At 36.1% G+C, this 16,862-nt stretch overlaps 1 protein-coding gene across 3 annotated transcripts in view; it reads right to left on the bottom strand.

Annotated features, from left to right (window-relative positions):
• Positions 1-16,862, bottom strand: part of LOC308686309 (NAD(P)H dehydrogenase [quinone] 1-like) — a 41,650-nt gene that overhangs the window by 8,908 nt on the left and 15,880 nt on the right. The window contains exons 2-7 of one of the 3 annotated variants that reach the window (XM_081394706.1): positions 13,923-13,999; positions 4,739-4,892; positions 3,053-3,220; positions 1,122-1,252; positions 365-478; positions 159-260 (exon numbers count right to left, since the gene is read on the bottom strand). In XM_081394706.1, coding sequence (XP_081250832.1) covers positions 159-260; positions 365-478; positions 1,122-1,252; positions 3,053-3,220; positions 4,739-4,754 — 531 coding nt within the window. In that variant the 5' untranslated portion in view covers positions 4,755-4,892; positions 13,923-13,999. Of the gene's footprint in view, positions 1-158; positions 261-364; positions 479-1,121; positions 1,253-3,052; positions 3,221-4,738; positions 4,893-11,343; positions 11,448-13,922; positions 14,000-16,862 lie in introns of those variants that run through there. The other 2 variants (XM_081394705.1, XM_081394707.1) reach the window with 2 other exon arrangements.

The following is a 16,862-nucleotide window of genomic DNA, read 5'->3' on the forward strand; positions in this document are numbered from 1 at the left end:
GGTTGGCAATCCTAATGACCGACAAATTTGCACAAAGATTTGTTTTCGCAGCATAATTTGAATAAATGCTCTGTCTGGGAGGGATGTTTTAAGCTGTGAAACTAGTACACTGAACAGAAAGGTCAAACAAAAGTCATGATATGAGAAATGTATCTCACCTGTAAAGGCCAAAGGAGAACATTGATGTCTCCGTGAACGGCGTCGGCCAGAAACATGGACTCTGTCGCCCCAGTGGTGAATGAAAGTATGGCCTTCTTATCCTGGTGTGAATGGTGCACGACATTTTAACTAAATATGATCACCATTAGAATCACAAAAACATGAATCAACAATGTCAGGTGCACAAAACAAGCCTTTTTCAAACCTTAAAAATGCCGTTGTCGTACATCTTCTGCAGGGTGAAGGCGAATCCTTGAGTTAAGACTCGGTCTATCCAGCCCTTCATGATGGCAGGAACACTGAACCAGTAGAGAGGGAACTGTGGATATAATCAGATCATGTTATGGTTCTGAGATCGAGGTGAAATATACAGTACTGTGCAAAAGTCTTAGGCATGTTAACATGTATATGAGACGCTTGAAGAAACCTTCCTGCAAAGCTACTGTGAAAAGCACTGGCACTCGTGTTAAAATGCTGTAAAGTGAGAATGCTTTCAAAAATAAAATCACAAATTGAATTTATTTATGATTTAACTTCTATTAACTAATTCAAATCAATATATGGTGTCACGACCCTTTGCGTTTAAAACGTCTTTTGTCCAGGTACACTTGCGCATAGTGTTTCAGGGAGCTTTGCAGGAAGGTTTCTTCAAGCGTCTCGGAGACGTTCCTGCAGTTCTTCTGGTTTAGTCTGTCTCAGTTTCTTCATGTAATAACAGACGGACTCGATGGACACCGGCTGTTGTCCGACTCCTTGTGCAGACACAAATCTCACTGGATTATTACAATTAATGGCAAAAAGAATGTTTGGAAATGTAAACTGATATTTCCAACTGATACACTACAGCAAAAGATATAAATAACTGACTTAAAACTATTTTTTAGGGCGGGGTATTAACATGCCTAAGACTTTTGCACAGTACTGTATGACACTGTACTTTGACATGAGTATGGCAGTATTACCTGAAAGATCACCAGCTCTGCTTGCTCCAGCTTGTGTTGTTCTTCTGAAACGTCGTCACTCAATCGCCCGTCCTGCCATGCCGCCATCATCTCCTCATTGTACACAAAGTGCTCAGGGTTCTTCAGATCACCTGCGATAGTTACAGTAATATAATAATAAATTTATTCATTTATTAATATAATGTTCCTTTCCTGTAGCTCAAACAGTAGAGCATTTGCGCTTGCAACGCCATGGGCATGGGTTCGATTCCCAGGGAAAGCAAGACCTGATAAGAATGTAGATGTGACCCTGGACCACAAAACCAGTCACATGGGTCAGTTTTTTTAAAATTGAGATTTATACATCATCTGAAACCTGAATAAATAAGCTTTCCATTGATGTATGGTTTGTTATGATATGACAATATTTGGCTGAGATATGACTATTGAAAATCTGGAATCTGAGGATGCAAAAAAATCGAAACATTAAGAAAATCTCCTTTAAAGGTGTGCATTTATGTTCGCGAACGTGTTGCATTCACTCACAAAAATAAATGTTTTATATATTTACGGTTGTAAATTTACAAAATATCTTCATGGAACATGATCTTTACTTAATATCCTAATGATTTTTGGCATAAAAGAAAAATCAATAATTTTGACTCATGCAATGTATTGTTGGCTATTGCCACAAATATACCCGTGCGACTCGTGACTGGATTTGTGATCCAGGGTCACAAATGTGTACCTTGAAATGCAATGTAAGTCGCTTTGGATAAAAGAGTCTGCCAAATGCATAAATGTAAATGTAAATGTATTCATTTAGCATTTTATCCAAAGCGACTTACAAATGAGAACAACAGAAGCAGTTAGACAACAATGTGCAAGTGCTATGACCCTTCCCAGTTTAGTCTAACACAGTACATGTACTTTTTGTGTGTGTGTGTGTGTATGTGTGTGTGTGTGTGTGTGTGTGTGTGTGTGTGTGTGTGTGTGTGTGTGTGTGTGTGTACCTGTTTTTCTATCCCGGTGGGGACTTCAACCTGAATGCACACAGACTCATGGGGACTCGTGTCACAGTGGGGACCTAAATTGAGGTCCCCATGGGTAAACAAGCTTATAAATCATACAGAATTAGTTTTTTTGGAAATGTAAAAATGCAGAAAGTTTTCTGTGATGGGTAGGTTTAGGGGTAGGGTTAGTGTGAGGGGACAGAATATACAGTGTGTACAGTATAAAAACCATTTGTGTGTGTGTGTGTGTGTGTGTGTGTGTGTGTGTGTGTGTGTGTGTGTGTGTGTGCGTGTGCGTGTGTGTGTGTGTGTGTGTGTGAATAGATATAGAATAGAAGAGAAAGTGTTAGTATTAATTGATCAAGTGTTGCCGAAAAAGCTGCGTCTATACCATGGTCTGTCTGAATACTCGCTTCTGATTGGCTGGAAGGTGTGAATTAAGTTAGGGATAATCCACGGCTGGCTGTGCATTAAATTAAGTTTTATTTATTTAGGAGCATGTTCAGGTAAACAACCAATCAGAGCAAGAGGAAGCTGGTATATAGTGCATTGAAATGGTTTATTGTTACACAGCTAGCCGTGGATCATCCCGCTTATACCATGGTCATTTACCAGCATTGACAACTTAAACGAACACGCCACCATTTTTTTTTATCACTGCTACTTAGGCGCAGAGATAGCGAATTTCCAAGGGGGCAATCCATCAGCCGGAAACTGAAGCTTCCCCGGGCGCCGCCATTGATGAGCGGACCCCCACCTGCTGTTAGCATTCCATTGAATCCCATTCATTTTGGCGTCACTTTGACAGCGAATAACTTTACATTTGAGGCGTTTAAAGAAGCATAGTTGTAGCTTTTTAATATAAATGCAGTTTATATCTTCCTTACATTTGTACATAAAGTAGATATTTGAGGATGTTACATGACAGCAAATTCCTACCCTTGATATCATCTGCAGTAGCTGAGGATTTAAAGCTCATCGCATAGAGATCCGACACCAGGACTTTATAGCCTTGCTTCGTCAAAGCCTCGACAGCGACATCCCGCGCAGCAGCGTTGAATGAGACGGGACTCTGGTGGGCATAAACTATCAGTGCTGTCTTCTGTGCTGTTTACACACACACACACACACACACACACACACACACACACACACACACACACACACACACACACACACACACACACACAGGGAGAGAGATTGATTTAAAGGAGTAGTTCACTTTAAAATGAGAATTAGCCCATGATTTACTCACCCTCAAGTCATCCTAGGTGTATATGATTTTCTTCTATCAGACGAATACAATCGGAGTTATATTAAAAAATGTCCTGACGCTTCCAAGCTTTATAATGGCAGTGAATTGCAAAAAAGTGCATCTGTCCATCATAAAAGTGCATCTATCCATCATAAAAGTGCATCTATCCATCATAAAAGTGCATCTATTCGTAGCAAATGAGAATTATTATTGAAAATTAAGAATATATTTTGAGATAAAGGTCTTGTTACTGATTTTCAGTTTTGTTCAAGGTAGTTGAAGCAGTTTTTCAATAACAGCAAAAGTGTGGTATTTGGGATAAAAGGCACAATAAATAACAAGTTAATAAATATCTGGCTAACTTTTCCATTTGTTGACATGAGTGCAGATTCAGATGGGAAATATCATATATTAAGTTGGGTTTTCAGCTTAGAGATAATCACCATATTTATAATGAAACCATCATATTTAAAAAAAAAATCTATATTAATCATATCATATGATGAAAATATATTAAATGAATTAATAATTAATTAATAATATTAAATTATTATGGGATCTCCTTCAATGCTCTTTACTTTTTAAAATAATTTTGTTTCTGTATTTTTAAAAGATATTTTTATATTAACATATTTTAATGATGGTATATTTATTGAAACAAAAAATTTATTTGATTTTTAAACAAAATAAACCACTTTTATGATTTATTTTCACACAAAATCTGTAGCTCCATCAATGTTCAATACAAACATATATTTGTTTTCTCCAATCACACACTATGGGAAGAGTGAAAAGCACATTTTTCCTAAGGTGTGCCTTTAGCCCCATTGTATCCTACACAAAATATTCTGGCAAATGCATAGGTTTCACATACTATTTTTAAATCGACTTTAGGTCATACAGTATTTAGATTGGTGCACAATATAGATATTAATATTTCATTCCAAACGTAGCCAAAGAATGTTGAAAACTTGGGAGGGAATTAACAAGCAAAGACTTTCCTTTGATATTTTTTTCTTCCTAATTACTTGGGATTTGCCTTGAGATTATCACTGACCTAGTTACTTCTCTCACTATCCAAACCTGTGTGATTTTCTTTGTTTTGTGAAACATTTTAAGAAATTAATGTTTTTTTGTTGCCAATACAATGTAAGTCAATGGTCACCAAAACTGTTTGTTTTCCAGCATTCATCAAAAACTTTTCTTTTGTGTAAGTATTTTTGTGTGAACTATAACCTTTAACAGATATGATACAAAAATGGTACAATGAATTAGTTATGGTCAAACACTAACTGACTAATCTAAAATAAAATGCATATATATATATATATATATATATATATATATATATATGAGTACAGATTTCTCACCCATTTCTCGTTGCATGCAATCCTCAGTTCTGCACCAGTATGAAGAGAGAAAGGTCTTGGGCTTCTGAATGAGCTGGTCTTATAATCCTTCAACGCTCGCGTGCGAAGAAGTGTCCGATCCCGTCTCAGGTTTCAGGCTCTGTGAATGTGTAACCTGTGAGGGTAAGGAAAGGGTTTGACTGATTGGTCAAATGAACGGACATCTTGGTGACAATCTAGTTAAATATGTGAGTCAATGGAATGCAGCTCTGGCACTTTTGCTTCTTCAGGGAGTCATGCACCTTTTAATTGTTTTCTTACTTGCAGCTCTGTGTGAAATATAACACTAACACTTAGCAGTGTCAAATATACATATACATATACATATACATATAAATATACATATATAAATATACATACACATATATACATGCCGTTCAAAAGTTTGGCATCGGTACAATTTTTAATGTTTTAAAAATAAGTCTCTGATGCTCACCAAGTCAGCATTTATTTGATTTAAAAAATAAAAATAAAAACAGTAATATTGTTAAATATTATTACAATTTAAAATAACTGTTTTGTATTTAAAAATATTTTAAACTGTAATTTATTCCTGTGATGAAAGATGAATGTTCAGCATCATTACTCCAGTCTTCAGTGTCAAATGATCCTTCAGAAATCACTCTAATATCAGGATTTGATGCTCAAGAAACATTTATGATTATTATCAGTGTTGAAAACAATTATGTACAAAAAAACATATTTCAACAAATTTCAGGATTCTTCAAAAAGTTCAAAAAATCTTCTAGAAAGTTCAAAAGAACAGCATGAAATAGAAAGCCTTATGTAACATTATTACACTACCGTTCAAAGGTTTGGGGTCAGTAAGAATTATTATTTTGCTTGGAGAAATAAAAGAAATCATCACTTTTATTCAGCAAGGATGCATTCAGTTTATCAACAGTGACAGTAAAGACATTTATAATGTTACAAAAGATTCTAAAAAAATGAAATAGAACTTTCTATTCATCAAAGAATCCTGAAAAAAAATTGTCCACAACTGTTTTCAACATTGATAATAATCATAAATGTTTCTTGAGCATCAAATCATCATATTAGAGTGATTTCTGAAGGATCATGTGACACTGAAGACTGGAGTAATGATGCTGAACATTCAGCTTTGATCACAGGAATAAATTACATTTTCAAATATAATATAATCAAATTGAATTTTCTTTTTTGTTGTATTTTTAATCAAATAAATGCAGCCTTAGTGAGCATAAGAGACTTCTTTTAAAAACATAAAAAATCTTACCAATCCAAAACTCTTGAACGGCAGTGTGTATATATATATATATATATATATATATATATATATATATATATATATATATATATATATATATATATATATATATATATATACAGTACCAGTCAAAAGTTTGGAAACATTACTATTTTTAATGTTTTTGAAAGAAGTCTCTTATGCTCATCAAGCCTGCAGTTGAAAAAAAAATATGAAATATTATTACAATTTAAAATAATGGTTCTCTTTTTTAATATATTTTAAAATGTAATTTATTTTTGTGATGCAAAGCTGAATTTTCATCAGCAAGTACTCCAGTCTTTGGTGTCTTATGATCCTTCAGAAATCATTCTAATATGATGATTTGATACTCCGTTATTATCAATGATGGAAACAGTTGTGCTGTTTAATATATTTTTTGGAATACTTTTTTCAGGATTCATTGATGAGTAAAACGTTAACAGCATTTATTCATAAAAACAGCATTTATTCAAAATAAAAACATTTCTAACAATATAAATCGTTACCATCACCTTTTATAAATTTAACGCATCCTTGTTGAATTAAAGTACTAATTCCTTTAAAAAAAAAAATAGTTATTGTTCCCAAACTTTTGAACGGTAGTGTATATTGTTACAAAAGATTTCTATTCTAAATAAATACAAAAAGTATCTCAGGTTATAAAAAAAATATTAAGCAGCACAACTGTTTCCAACATTGATCATAAATCATCATATTAGAATGATTTCTGAATGCTCATAAGACACCAAAGACTGGAGTACTTGCTGATGAAAATTCAGCTTTGCATCACAAAAATAAATTACATTTTAAATAGAGGTGGGCATAGATTAATTTTTTTAATCTAGATTAATCTAGATTAAAATGGCTAATTTGAATTCTGCCGAAGGCATTCAGAATATGTGTGCTACCCAAATAATGACTATAAAAGTAGGCTAAGTCTTTGAGAACGGGTTTCTCAAGCCAGGTGGCGCATTAGACCAGGGGCTCATCTCCTGTTTCCAAAATGCATCACAAACTGCTTGAGAAAGCTGTTCTACTCATAGACTGTAAAAGGTTACTTCTGTACTGTTACCATCCGTAGGCAACATAGGCCTATGTTATTATCAACTACTATAGGCTATCAATTAGGGATGGGCGATATGGCCTAAAATCCATATTGTGATATACATTGCAGCCTCTTGCGATAACGATATTATAATAAAACCATTTCAGAACAGGTTACACAGACCCTGCTAAACAACTGCTAAATGTTTTTTTTTTTTTGTGCAAAACTGTAAGTATACAACATAATTTTGCAGATAAATAAAATGTAAGTACACTAGCTGCAGAGACTTAAGTAGGTCTAAGGTTTATTATGGCTTGGAGCTTATGAAACCCCAAATTTAAAATTAGAATATTGTCTAACTGATGTCTTTTCAGTTAAAAAGAAACACAACAACGATTCTTAAAATCGGGCGCAGACAGAGATTATGTTCTACACCACTCAGATATATTGGGAATAATACGCGCGCGCTGGTATTCAGTGATATGTTTCGTTTTGAATTTGAGGTGGTAGAACGGATTAGTTCGTGTGTTAACTTACCGAACCGTTACCCCACACAGTCTACGTCGGACGGCTTAAATCCGAACCAAGTCCAAATAATGGATGTTGCACCGATCTTTTACACCAGCTTTCACTTTCAGCCGAGTTTACTTAAAGGGGGGGTACAATGGTGTTTCATGCATTCAGAGTTGTTTACAGTGTTAAAGAGATGGATTCTCATGCTTAACATGGCCAAAGTTTTTTACAAATATTTTGGACGAATAACGGAGAATTTCTGTGCCGAAAATCTTACTTCCGGGTTGGTACAAGTTTCGGCTGTTTTTTTTTGACCGTGGATCTAATGACGTAGACCAGAGTGGAACTCCTTATATGAGCATTTCTCCCGGAAAAGCGCGACCGCGCACCTCAACAGGAAATCATCGGCAGCGCTGCATAGTGTCTCCAAAGTGTTTTTGGTGAGGGAAAGCTTACCAAAGAACCCAGCGTTAGGAACAGTGGATGCAGAAACGAGTTGTGTAGACTGTTTGTTCCCTGCATTTCGACGATGAATGTTTTATAAACAAAGCCCAGATCGACGGATTCTCTCTATGGCTCTGGCTTCGCCCACACGGCCCGCCTCCAGACGCTCGTTTTTTTCCGGAAAGACTCGGTACAGCCTATCTTCTCTTATAAATATAATAAAACTAAAAGACTTTTTGGAGATATGAAGGATGCAATACTACTCTATAGGTACTCAAGATTAACAGGTGATTGAGTGAAAATGAGCCTTTCACCCCCCCTTTAAGATGACGACGAATATGATGCGTTGCAGACGGGTGTACCTCGCGGCCGCGGGTAGATTGCGTCATCATAGCTTGTGTAGCTTGAGCCAGCTCCCAACCCAACTTGGAGAATAGATTAACGGCGATAATTTTTTTATCGCGCGATAAGAGTCTCGCTGCGTTAACGCTGATAACGGCCCAGCACTAATTTTAAAGTATATTAAAAAAGAGATCCATTATTTTAAATTGTAATAATATTTCATAATATTACTGTTTTTTTTGTTTTGTTTTTTACTGCAGGCTTGATGAGCATAAGAGACTTCTTTCAAAAACATTAAAAATAGTAATGTTTCCAAACTTTTGACTGGTACTATATATATATATATATATATATATATATATATATATATATATATATATATATATATATATATATATATATATATATATATATATATATATATATATATATATAATTCTTTTGTATAGTTTTTGTTTCTGCTGGACAAACAAACAAACCCTTTTTGGCCTGAAATAAGCATGCAATAGAAAAAATATAGAAAAAATATATAATTCAAGAGCGCATCTGGTACTCAAAAAAACGAACAAAGAAAAAAAACCTGGGCGCTCCAGAAGGGGAACAAAACGCAAACAATAGTTGGTGGATCCTATTACATAGATCAAATTCCACATCCAGGAACTAGATAGATTTGTATGTTTTTATAAAGCCTTTATTTGCAGGGCAGGGCTACATATAATAATCATGCAATGTTCAAGTCCATTTGTCTCAAAAACCCTAGCAAGACATTTTTGCTTTTAGTGGCTCTGCATTTTAATTGTGGATGTATTGATATACGTCTCGCATAATGAGTTTCATCTGATTAAAGCAAGAAAGTTCCATTATGAGCTGTCAAATATATTCCAGCAAGGAGTGAACATAAGATTTAGATGTAATACTAAAACTACACACGGGTTTGTCAGAGGGCTTTGGGAGTCTTTAGTGCACAAGTGAGCTGAAGATCAGGTCGAGCAGGAAAGACAGACGCCAGATGTAATACTAAAATCAACACACTGGCTTGTCAAGAGGGAGTTATTTCTGAAGATCAGATAGAGCTGAAAAGGTCGACGCCAGGGACGCCGGGTTGTGGCACATTGGCTCACTGTAAATTGATCCTCAAGTGTACATGCATCTGAAATCAGTCCCACAAAGGGAAACAACAAGCGTCACATGAGCCAGAGCCTCATCACGTGATGACAGCGATATTCTGTTGTCATGACCGACAAAGAGAGAAGAGCATCTTTAGGTTTCAGCCTCTTCACTGCCTGCCATTCCTGAGAAAACTTGTTTTATCATTTCATATTTGTCTCACACAGCTGTCAATGCAATAGCCGTGCAATAAAGAATAATACAGGTGAAGATGCACTGTAAATCTATATAAAATTATTATGGGATCTCCTTTGATGCTCTTTAATTTTAAATATATTTTTATATTAACATATTTTACTGACAGTGTGTTAATTGAACAAAAAAAAAAATAGTACAAACTTTGCTAAGTGATTGTTTTGAACAAGTATAAATTTAGACATTATTAAAAGCATATTATTTATCTAATATCCAGTGTGTGGGTAAAAGGCCGTCCTCGCTACCCTTATACATTTATACGATTTTTAAACAAAATAAACCACTTTTATAATTTATTTTCACACAAAATCTGTTGCTCCATCAATGTTCAATACAAACATATATATATTTTTCTGCAATCTTACACTATGGGAAGAGTGAAAAGCACCAATATTCTGATGAAAATGCAAGAACTGCAATTTTTATTTTCAATAAAAATCTGTTTCTTTGTCTTGTTTTTACTATAAAATATCCTTGAAACAAGGTACATTTACTTGTGCATGATAATAATAGACTTTTAGAGGGTGAATACAGGCAAGGACAACTGCTAAAATGGGAAAGAAACAAGGACAATAAATGGCAAAAAATATGTGATATATTTCACATATTTCAAAATATTTACCTTTACCTGTAGGCCCAATCCCAAATTAAATGTATTGTTCTTTGTTTTTTTATTTGCACTTAAAACGAGAGAGAAAAATATGTTTGTTTGTTTTTTCTTTCTTTTTTTTAATATTATATTTAGATATCTACTCGAAAAACAGACATTAATTCATAATAATATTGGTGATCTTCAGTGTTTATTGACAACACACGAGTTGACTGATTTATAGGGATAGTTCACCGGGAAAAAATTTAAATAAAAATCTGTCATCATTTAGGCTACTCACCCTCAAGTTGTTTCAAACCTTTCTTTCTTCTACTGAACAGTGAACACAAAATATATTTTGAACAATATGGGTAACCAAAAAAAAAAAAAAAAAACAGACTATGAAAGTCAGTGAGGTCCATCAACTATTTATTGTTTACTGACAATCTCCTTTTGTGTTCAGCAGAAGAGAGAAACTCACGCAGGTTTGGAACTTGAGTCTGAACTGATGACAGAATTAACAATCCATTTTAATGCCGTACAATACAGAGGTGTTAAGGCAAAACGAACATAATCACATGAAATAAACATTCAAAGTGTAAATTAGTGAAAAGAGAATACATGTAAGCTGTTTGACCTTTGGATCTGGTTTGGACTGCGAGCATGCGCAAACCATGTTGTTTACTTACAGCTTTCATAAACTCCCAACAATAAAAAATGTCATGAACGAAAACTTCAAGAGAAAAACATTATTAAGATATAGCCTAGTATGATATACAAATAGCGATTCATGCATACGTTACCACGCATGCTTAAACATAGCGAAAAAATACATGCAACTATTAGCCTACCTAAAACAAGTATTTAACACTAACTGTGCATTAAGTTAATGCAAACACGCTTGCTTTTGCCTGGTCTCTGCTGTCAGCTCTGAAACCGCAGAGCAGATCGCGTGCGCGAGTAAATACATGCAACTATTGCTAAAACAGTGATTAAACACTTACTGTGATTTACGCAAAGTTGCAAACACCTCTGATATCTACTGTAGATTGTGTCTCTCTGTGTCACGGCTGACCGCATGCGGTCACTCTCCGCGCTGATTGGTCTAAACGCGGATTCTGCGTAACTGTTTTTTTCTAGACAAGGCAATGCAAGATAAGTTTTTTTTATACAGCACATATTTTATGCACTATGGCAATCCAAAATGCTTTACAAAAAAAATTATTAAAATTTCACACTATGGCAATTCAAAGTGCTTTGCATAGAACATAAGCACAAAATAAAAGCAAGGGAATTAATTAAAACAGTTATAAAAGGAATTAATTAGAGTAAATTGAATTAAAGCCAGTAAAAAGATGATACATAAACTTCTCATCTGGCAAAGCACAGGTGAATCTTATTTTGCATCTTTCAATTTCCCCAATTAAGTGTTTCTCTCTTACCCAATTCTCAGTGCCATGCCATTTGAGTTCAGTTTAGAATCAAAAGGAAGAATACAGGGCAGTCAGTCGGACGTACAGTGGATACAGTCTGAGATTTTCCCATGATGGTCAGTCTTCTCTGTGGTTTTTCCCTCGGCATGCCTAAATAACTCTCAATTTTCACCTCAATTGAAAAAGGTGAGCACTCACAACTTGCTCACAAATTTGATCATCCAGGCCCTCTGGGTTTCCCCCACTACAATATCGTGAATTAACTAAACCCACCAGACTAGTATCGCCATACTAGTCACCACAGTGTTCCTTTGACCATCATGAGTAAATCCCCCTTGTTGTATAACAAATTTATTAAATGTTTAATTTAGGTTTCCACTACAATAGTATATAAACTGAGAAAGTGATTATTGAGTTTACAGCAAGAGATTCCTGCCAGACCTGTTTTTCCTTTGTAAGTTAAATGAGTCAGATCACGGAGATGCTAACCTATTGTCTTTAATGGCTCTTGGAGCCAGAGCCACAGTCCAGATGTTGAATCGTTACGCTGATTGGATTAGCACATATGCGTTTGAATGGTTATGCTGATTGGATTGAGACTGGTAACACGCTGGAGTCTGGGGCGGGTTCCTTAACCTGTATACTCATTTACATGCTTTATTCAGAGTCTCCACCTCTATGTAATCCCTCCCCTCTTTGAAAAGTATAATTACAATGAATACTGTATTATGAGTTAGACTTGATGAACTACAGACTCGGAAGAATAAATCTCTTCTGCTTATAAGATCCATCTCAAGTCTCCTGGTTTTTGCTTCGATGAAGGAATAAAAGTTCCCAACACCCTCAGGCACCTTTTCACAATTTAGACAGTTATAATTAAAAGAGATAAATTGGCAAAACACAGCTGCTTGTTATACTGTGAGATTATCCCATGTGGATTGTACTGTGTCTGTGGTGATCTTTCAACGCGCCTAAAACAATCTATTTGACATCTCCAAGACCCGATTTTCAAGTCAAGTCACCTTTATTTATATAGCGCTTTTAACAATATAGATTGTTTCGAAGCATTACCCAGCCCCGGGGTCCCTGCCGTTTCACAAGAACATTTCTGTTAACCAGTTCTGCACTCGTCTGGTGTCTGACTGCCTTTGTTCTCTTATTTTCATTAAAACTGGCATTGTACCTGCATTCGCTCTTGGGTCATCTGTTCTCCTTGACCAAAAAAAGTATATTTAATAGGCTACTCGATCAAAAGAGATCACACATAACTACAACCCAAATATACTTTGAATACTTAATTATACTTTTAAGTATATCTCGATCAAAGGATTGAGTACAAGTATAGGCCAAATATTCTCTGACTTTTCTAAAGTACAAGTCAAGTACACTTAAGTGTAATTAAGTATATTTCTGAGAAGTACATAAAGTATATTTTTGAGAAGAATATAAAATGTAGACTGAAAGTATGCTTTCTTCTTTTTAGTTGAAAAGAAATATACTAATAGAACATTTGAATAAACTTATTTTTCGTAAGGGAATTATTATCGCTGTGTACAAGATCAGGTTCAGTTCCATGCTTATTTTATTTACTCTATAAGCTATTCCACCAGAAAGCTTGTTACTATATAAACTTGAACATGTTAGTTTATAAGAGAGTGTGTAATATTATGTTTAAAAAAAAAAGTATTTAATAAGCTACTCAATCAAAATAGTAAACACAAGTACAATCCAAGAATACTTAATTATACTTTTAAGTATATCTCGATCAACAAAGAATAGGCCAAATATACTTAGACTTTTCTGTCAGTATAAGTCAAGTATACTTAAGTGGAATTTGAAGTATATTTCTGAGAAGTACATAAAAAGTATACTTTCTTAATTTTAGTTTTAAAGAAGTATACTAATAGCACACTTGAATAAACTTCTTTTTCGTAAGGGTTGGTGGCTCGAGAACACAAAATTTGAAGGTTCCAAGGTGCAAGTGCTGAAAAATGTTGAAAACTTTATCAGCTCCGTGTAAACTTCAAAAACGTGAATCTGTGAAAACGCTGACGGCGTGCACATGCATATTACGTGCTAAGTCTATAGGTATGCACGTTTGAATACATATGTGCGCTGGCGCGTATTCTTTCTTTACAAATTGACCTCACCAAATTACTTGTCTGGCCTTAAAAAAGTCCAGGCGCAGGTCCTTCATCAGATCTGGATACGGCAGACTGCGGTAAACCTCGGGATAAACAGAGAGACTAATATTAGCATAGACGCCATTCTTCTTACGATGTAACGAGTACATAAGGTGTTATGGGAAGTGTTATTGTATTCCTATTCCCAGCTTTTAAACAAGTATAATATACCTGTCACTCCACGAGTTTGCTATTGTAATGGATGCCATTCCTTACTATAGAATAACTCTTCAATTCACGTTTATTTGTATAGCGCTTTTCACAATACACATAATTTCAAAGTAGCTTTACACCGAATGCATGAGTCCACATTACAATTTAGAGTGATCTGTTATTTAGAGGTGACTGTCTGAGTTATGTATTTCAGAAATGTACAAATACAAAGTCACAGTTAGCTAAAAATGAATTAATTTAATGCAGATACAATGAGCTCATTCAAGTAATAACAAATGATTATGACATTTAGAAAAAAAATAGCATTGGTGCATGTTGATTCAGAGTTTACGTCATCTTAAGTCTTCATAGGTGTTGGGCATCTTAAGTGTTCATAATGGGCTGGATCCAAACTGGACCTGACATATCCTCTAGTTACCTCAGGATGGGCATCCCAAGATAAAACAGAGAAGCAATTGGAAATTAATTAGCGTAGCTGCTGTTCATAACATCAAGAAAGAATAATCATGTGCATTTGATCTGATATAACTGTATAAAGTTAGGAGATTCATTATATGAATGCTAGGCTAAAGAGATGCGTCTGTAATCATGATTTAAACTGGGAGAGCGAGTCTGAGCCCCGAACATAATCAGGAAGGCTATTCCAGAGTTTAGGAGCCAAATGTGAAAACGCTCTCCCTCCTTTAGTGGACTTAGATATTCAAGATACTACCAAACGACCAGAGTTTTGTGACCTTAAAGAGTGTGATGGATTGTAAGGCGATGGAAGATTAGTTAAATACACAGGAGCTAAACCGTTTAGGGCCTTATAGGTCAGTATCAATACTTTGTAATTGATTCGGAACTTAATAGGTAACCATAATAACATTGGTGTTATATGATCATATTTACTTGACCTAGTAAGGACTCTAGCAGCTGCATTTTGGAGTAATTGTAGCTTGTTTATTGAGGATGTAGTAGGACAACCAACCTGTAATGCATTACAGTAATTTAATCTAGAGGTCATGAATGCATGAACTAACTTTTCTGCATCAGAAACAGATAGCATATTCCGGAGCTTAGCGATGTTTCTGAGGTGGAAAAAGGCTGTTTTTGTAACATTTTAAATATGATTTTCGAAGGATAAGTTGCTGTCTAATACAGTACAACATTACAGGTCATCCAATATTTTATATCTTTAACACATTCTGTCAACTTAGACAATTTAGAGAATTCATCTGGTCGTGAAGAAATATAACTGAGTATCATCGGCAGTGGAAATTAATTCCATGTTTTCTTATAATATTACAAAGTGGCAGCATATATATTGAAAATAGCAGAGGGCCTAACACAGAGCCTGTCCCTGAATACCAATGTAATTTTGTAATCGATCTAAGAGTATTTTATGATCTATAGTGACGAACGCAGCACTACTGCGTATTCGTAAAACCTCACAAAAGCTCACTGAGATGATACAGACGGAAAAATAAATAATAAAGTTATTGCGTAATTCTTCTGACAGGACAATTTTATTTAGCAAAATATCTCATCATTCATTGCGTCCAGGTCGCACTCACATACTTGGTTACTAACGTAACCTCGGTTCCTTGAGAGATGGCAAACGCATTGGGAAAACTCCTTTTCTCGAGAATATTGAAGCCTTTATTTTAAAACGCAGTGCAGCTGCACAGCGAGCTCAGTGCAGGCTATCTAAACATCGTGGTTGGCTGTGCTGGGGCAACTGATGTCCGGGGCGAGACCCGGGACTTATAACAGAGCTAGTCAGGAACCACCGGGGACCAGATGGGTCAGGCCCCTTAGATGGAATAGAGCTGTTCACAGAGCTAGTGATTATAATTCAGAGAGTATAAGGGATCCTCGAGGAAGCACATTGGTTTGGACCCACAGGGGCCAGTGCACTTTAAACAGAGAGGACCTCCAAATTATAAAACCTCACAAATGTGGATGGTGAGGACCACCCGGCCGCCACACAAATGTCTTTGATAGGAATCCCACTGGACCATGCCCTAGAAGAGGCCATGCCTCTTGTGGAATGAGCCCTGATGCCTATGAGGCAAGAAAGGCCCATAGAAACGTAGGCTAGAGAGATAGCGTCCACTATCCAACGTGACAGTCTTTGTTTCGTGACCGGAAGCCCCTTGGTGCGGCCACCGAAACATACAAAGAGCTGTTCTGACTGCCTGAACAGGGCAGAACGCTCTAGATATACTCTAGTAGACTTAAATCTCTATCGTCTTCCGACGGGGGAAGGGCTGATAGTGAAATAACCTTGGCTTAGAACGGAGTTGAGAGCACCTTGGGTACATAGCCATGTCTTGGTCTGAGGACGACTCTGGAGTCATTGGGCCCAAACTCAAGGCAAGACGTGCTCATGGAGAGCGCTTGCAAATCACATACTCTCTTAACCGATGCTAGTGCTAGCAGTAGTGCAGTTTTGAGCGAGAGAGGGTTTAGGTCAGCCGACTAAAACGGCTCGAAGGGGAGTCCCCAGAGGCCCCTAAGAACCATGGACAGGTCCCAGGCAGGGACAGAAGGTGGTCGAGGCAGGTTGAGCCTCCTGGCTCCTTTAAGGAAGCGAATGATAAGGCCGCTTTTTCCCAAGGATAGACCGGCCACCGGAGTGTGGAAGGCTGCTATGGCCGCCACGTATACTTTGAGCGTGGAGGGGGAACGACCCACATCCAACAGCTCTTGGAGAAACAAAAGCATGTGTGGTAATTCACATTTGTATGG

Source organism: Scardinius erythrophthalmus (assembly GCF_964197995.2).
Source record: "Scardinius erythrophthalmus genome assembly, contig: HAP1_SCAFFOLD_120, whole genome shotgun sequence".
NCBI lineage: Eukaryota > Metazoa > Chordata > Actinopteri > Cypriniformes > Leuciscidae > Scardinius > Scardinius erythrophthalmus.